At 37.0% G+C, this 6,000-nt stretch overlaps 1 protein-coding gene across 1 annotated transcript; it reads left to right on the top strand.

The window, feature by feature from the left end:
* The first annotated feature begins 3,519 nt into the window (after positions 1-3,519).
* Positions 3,520-4,134, top strand: LOC130934330 (uncharacterized). Its single transcript, XM_057863910.1, has one exon. The coding sequence runs from the start codon at positions 3,520-3,522 to the stop codon at positions 4,132-4,134; it is 615 nt and encodes a 204-aa protein (XP_057719893.1).
* The last annotated feature ends 1,866 nt before the right edge of the window (positions 4,135-6,000 follow it).

Here is a 6,000-nt window from a genome sequence, read left to right as displayed (position 1 = left end):
TAATGAGCAATCTACTTTCATTGATGATGTACTTTTGGTTTGTGGTTTGAAGCACAATCTTTTGAGTATAAGTCAGCTGTGTGATCTAGGATACTTAGTTGTTTTCAAAAGGCTTGAATGCTGTGTTGTTAATGAAAAGACAAATGAAGTGATGTTTGTTGCCAAGCGTTTCAATAATATGTATGGACTTACTCTTGATGAACTAAAAGATCAAAATGTAGCTTGTCTTCACTCTAAAGAATCTGAAAAGTGGTTATGGCACAAAAGATTGGGCCATGCAAGTATGTTTCAAATAAACAAACTTGTAAAGAAAGAATTAGTAAGAGGCCTTCCTTTGATAAAGTTTGACAAAGACATCACTTGTGATGCTTGCCAAATGGGAAAACAAACAAAAAGCTCTTTTAAACCAAAGGAAGACATCTCCACTAAAAGACCACTTGAGTTGCTACACATTGATTTATTTGGTCCAACAAGAACTCAAAGCCTAGGTGGTAAACATTATGGTTTAGTAATTGTGGATGACTACACTAGGTTTGGTTGGGTTTTATTTCTTGCACAATAAAAATGAAGCCTTTTCGGCTTTTGAACCTTTTTGCAAGAAAATTCAAAATGAAAAGGATTTGAAAATCTCTTCTATAAGAAGTGATCATGGAACTGAATTTGAAAATAATTTATTTGAATCCTTTTGTGAGGAATTTGGAATATCTCACAACTTCTCTTGTCCAAGAACACCACAACAAAATGGTGTTGTAGAAAGAAGAAATAGAAGCATACAAGAGATGACAAGAGCTATGCTTTGTGAGAGTAATGTTCCAAAATTCCTTTGGGCTAAAGCGGTTAACACAGCTTGCCACATTTTAAATAGAACAATCATAAGGAAATTTTTGAAGAAAACTCCTTATGAACTTTGGAAAGGCTACCCACCAAACTTAGATTACTTGCACATCTTTGGATGCAAATGTTTTGTTTTAAATAACAAAGAAAACTTGGGAAAATTTGATCCAAAGGCTTATGAGTGTTTGTTTGTAGGATATTCCACAACTAGTAAAGCATATAGGGTTTATCATCAAGATGCTAGAATTATTGAAGAGTCCATACATGTTACATTTTGTGATACTAACTTGGTGCAAAGCATTTTGGAAGATTGTGATGCAGGAAATCAAGCTCAAAAGGAGGATGAAACTGCTCAAAATCATGGAAAATAAACTTCTAGACAAGCTGAACCAGAAACTGCAAATGCTGAAAATTCAAGAGACAATTCATTTTGTCTCATGAATCTGAAGGAAATCCTGCAGCCAGCAGCGTCCAGAATCCCTTGGTGACTGAATCTGCCTCCAAGTCCACCAGACCTCGTGAGTGGAGATTCTTGAAGAATTATCCTGAGGAATTTGTCATTGGGGACGTTTCTCATGGAGTGCAAACAAGGTCTTCCACTAGGAAGGCAAATGAAGAATCAAACAATGCTCTTCTTTCACAAATAGAGCCTCAAAACGTCAAGGAAGCACTCAATGACCCCTCTTGGGTTAAAGCTATGGAGGATAAGCTTCTTGAGTTTGAAAAGAACCAAGTATGGACTTTGGTTCCAAGGCCAAGTGAAAAGAAAGTGACCGGCACCAAGTGGATATTTTGGAACAAGTTGGGAGAAGATGGTAGCATTGCAAGAAACAAGGCAAGACTAGTGGCACAAGGATATGACCAAGAAGAAGGAATAGACTTTGATGAATCCTTTGTCCCTGTTGCCCGAATGGAAGCCATAAGACTTCTCTTAGCTTATGCTGCATATTGTGGTTTTAAATTATACCAAATGGATGTGAAATGTGCATTTTTGAATGGAGTGATAGATAGAGAAGTGTATGTGGAGCAGCCTCCTGGTTTTGAAAATAAAGAGCATTTTAATCATGTTTTTAAATTATCTAAAGCTCTCTATGGCTTAAGACAAGCTCTTAGAGCTTGGTATGAGAGACTTAGCTCTTTTCTTTTGAAAAATGGTTTTCAAAGAGGCACCACTGACACAACTCTATTCATCAAGAACTCTAATGATTCTTTTATTCTAGTCCAAATATATGTTGATGACATTATTTTTGGATCAGCCAATGAATTCCTTTGTTCTGAATTTGGAAAACTCATGACAAGCGAATTTGACATGAGTATGATGGGTGAACTTAATTTTTTCCTTAGGCTGCAAATTAAACAAACTGAAAATGGTATTTTCATTCATCAAGAAAAGTATGCCAAGGAATTAGTTAAGAAATTTGGTATGGAAAATGCCAAACCCATGGGAACTCCCATGCATCCTAGTTCTAAATTAGATAAGGGAGAAACTGAGAAAGATGTTGATGAGACTAGGTATAGAGGGATGATCGGTTCTCTTATGTACCTAACTTTCTCTAGACCCGATATTGTGCAAAGTGTTGGATTGTGTTCTAGGTTCCAATCCAAACCCAAAGAGTCACATCTTTCTGAAGTTAAAAGGATCATTAGATATGTTCACGACACATCCAATTTTGGTCTTTGGTATCCTAAGATTGATGATTTTTCTGCAGTTGGTTATTGTGATGCAGATTTTACTGGTGACAGAGTTGATAGAAGGAGCACTTCTGGTTTATGTTGCTTCCTTAGAAAGTCCTTAAATGTTTGGTCAAGTAAGAAGCAACCAACAGTGGCCCTATCCACTGCAGAGGCTGAGTATATAGCTGCTTCTTCTTGTTGTTCTCAGCTTTTATGGTTAAAAACGCAGCTTGCTGATTACAAATTAAGTGCTGAAAATATTCCCTTGATGTGTGATAATATGAGTGCCATTAATATTTCTAAAAATCCAGTTTTGCACTCTAGGACTAAACATATTGAAGTGAAATTTCACTCAATAAGAGAACATGTCCAAAAGGGGGATATTTGCATTCAATTTGTTAAATCAGAGGAGCAATTAGCAGATATTTTTACAAAACCATTAGCTGAGGACAGATTCTGTATGCTTAGGACTTATCTAGGAATTTTGAGTTATGATTCTTTATTTAAAAATTGCTGATGTATTTGCTGGAGCTTTTTGTCTCATAAACAGGTATGAGACAATTCTAGGCAGCTGATGGACGTTTCCCTCAAGTTAGCGTGTTCTGGGCTTGTTTCAAATAAATAATTGATTTGAACCAACCTCAAATCAGATTTGGGTAGCCCTATGTGTTTCATTAAAACCATATCACCTCAAGGCCCAAATATGAATGATACATTTTTTGTTGATAATTTTTATTGGGCTATATGCCTTAATTTTTTTTAAGGGATCCTTTTAGTTTGTTTTTTTAAGTTTTAAAATTATTTTTAAAATCAAATCAAATCTTTCTTTTATGAGGTCAGGTCTTTTCATGTCATTTCAAAAGGTGATGCAGTTGCATGGTTTTGGAAATCCACTATTGAGTACGGTTACCAACACTCCCTCTCTTCCCTCCATAACTTCTCCTCAACCCTTCGGTTTCTTCCCTCTCACACCACTATCTCTCTTCCATCAAAAGCATCAATTTAACCAAAATGGGGAAGAAAGTCATTGCCAAAAGAGCACCTCGTGAGAAAATCCATAAACTTCCAGGTTTTCCTAGACCATCAACCTGTTCTCAAGACACCACCTTCACTCCCTCACCTTCTCCTCCTACCTCTCCTCCTCGCTGTGACCCCATGGCTCGGACCAAGAACACTCCAAGATTCCCTGCCTCTGCCAAGCCGACGCCACCACCGAAAGTCACACCATCCAAGCCAGAGTCATCAAAACTGAGTTCATCCAAAGGGAAGCGACCTGCAGCACCAGAACCTCCACCTGAGTCCACACAATCAAAGTCTAGGTCTGTTCCATCACGGTCTCAAAGAGGTAAAACTCGAGTTCCTCTCACATCTGTTAGAGAACCAAACATTGATCCCTTTGCTCACAAATCACACTTCATGACATCTCACTCAGACTATAACCCCCATCGTTTCAAATCTGCCATGAACCATGACTTTTATGAGGGAGTTATTCAGTACCGTCATCTATGTCCCTCTTTTCTTGCTGATTTACCTAATTTGAAAAAGAAAGGATTTCCTTTTGTTGAAAATCTGGAATTTTTAGACTGGCCTTTTCAAAATAAAAAAAACCAGTATATCCTAAGTTAGTCAAAGAATTTTATGCAAACATGACTTACCATGAAGGAAGCGTGCATTCTTATGTTAAGGGCAGAGACATTATCTTGAATAATGAGACAATCAGTGACTCCTTGAAGTACACTGATGTAGGGCCGTGTGCTTATACATCTGCGAAGTGGGATGAAGGTGTTGGTATCTCTTACCATGATGCTCTTGCTCACATTTGTGAACATGTTTCTTTAATTGATGGCATCACACCCACTCACAAAGCCCTAGGATATGAACGTGCTCAGTTGCATCGTATTATCAACCACATTTTAATTCCTCAAAGTGGTTCATATCAAAGGGTTTCTTACACGGACACACTTGTTTTGTATGCCCTAATCACTAAAACAGAAATCTCTTTTGCCTATTTGATGGCTAGATACATGTTTGATTCTGTTAGAAGTGTGAAGGATAAAGCACTACCTTATGGCATGTTTTTGACTTGCATATTTGAGACTTTTGGTGTTGACTTGTCAAATGAGGCTTATGAAAATAAACATTCATACCTAAAAGGGGGTGGTTCAGTGAAACAGCAAAAAGGGCCAACTAGATCTGAGAGAGTGGTTTTAGATGATGATGATGAAGAGTACATCCCAGATGACTCTCCTCCTCCTTCCACTGAGGGTACTTCCATTTCCACTGGGAAGAAATCTGCTCTGCTGAATGTGGTCAAAGATGTTGCTCAAGAGTTTGTTTCCCAATCAAATCATTTGATTGCCATGAGCAAGGAACAAAGGAAGCTAGCAAGCAAGCATGAAAACTTCCTGAAGAAATCAAGAGATAGGGTGGTTGTACTCATGACCTTCATTGATAACCTTAATAATGATGAAGACATTGCCACCGATGTTGAAGAGGAAGCTGCTTCGGACGGGGATAATTCTGATGCCTAAGATTTGTCTCATGAAAACTGCTACTGCTGCTCTCTTTTTGTCTCAGGAATTCTATTTATTTTGCAACTGTTGAACTTTTTTATTTTGGATGACTGTAATAACTCTAAATACTACTGCACTTTTGTGGGTTTAGTTAGAACTTTGGACTGTGATCTAACCTTTTCTTGCAGGATTTGTATTGATGTTTTTGTTGATCTTGTTTATTTTCCACCCTTGATGACAAAAAGGGGAGTAATAGCACTAGAATGATGGTAATTTTTTGGTGTTGATGCAGCTACTAGTAATTCTTTCGAATTTTTGTCTAATTGCTGCACTAAAATTTGATTTCATATGCTGAATCCTTTTGCTGCTGATATTAGCTTGATGTTGGGCTAATTATGTGATGTTGCTCATCTGATATTCCTTATACAAGATATAGTGTGCATAGCTCTTTATTGTGCTTTCTTTAAGTACAATGTGAAACAGGGACAAAGAGGAAAGCATAAATCCAGGGGGAGCTAATATTGAAAAGGAAATGGGGAGCAACATAAAAGCAAATGAAAAATATCAAAGGGAGTTTCTAAACCTTACTCAAATTCACTTCCTTTTGATTATTGCTTAAATCATGTTTGTCATCAAGGGGGAGATTGTTGAGTTAAGAAATTAACTAAATTAATTAGTGATGACAAACATTATTTTTGGGCAAAATAAATAATTAGTGTTAAGTGTCAATAATTATATGTTGCTAATTATTTATTATATGTTGCAGTCCAAAACTTAGTTCAGTAGCCCAAATTAGTATGAAAATAATATAGCAAGGCTGGTGAGTAAATAAATAAACAAAGCCCATGAGGAAATAAGGCTGAAAAATCAAAACAGGCAAAAAGAAGTAATCCGATCCAAGCCCATGTCCATCAATTCAAGTTGATCCAAGCTTCTCATACAAGATTGAAGTCCTCATTCCCTCTCACTTGCTTTTACC

This window comes from Arachis stenosperma, chromosome 6, assembly GCF_014773155.1.
Source record: "Arachis stenosperma cultivar V10309 chromosome 6, arast.V10309.gnm1.PFL2, whole genome shotgun sequence".
Taxonomy (NCBI): domain Eukaryota; kingdom Viridiplantae; phylum Streptophyta; class Magnoliopsida; order Fabales; family Fabaceae; genus Arachis; species Arachis stenosperma.
Note: the sequence above shows the minus strand (reverse complement) of the source record. Positions and strands in the feature narration are given on the sequence as shown.

What these genes read in the sequence shown, in the direction of transcription:
- LOC130934330 (XM_057863910.1), top strand. Translation starts at nt 3,520, where the DNA reads ATGGGGAAGAAAGTCATTGCCAAAAGAGCACCTCGTGAGAAAATCCAT.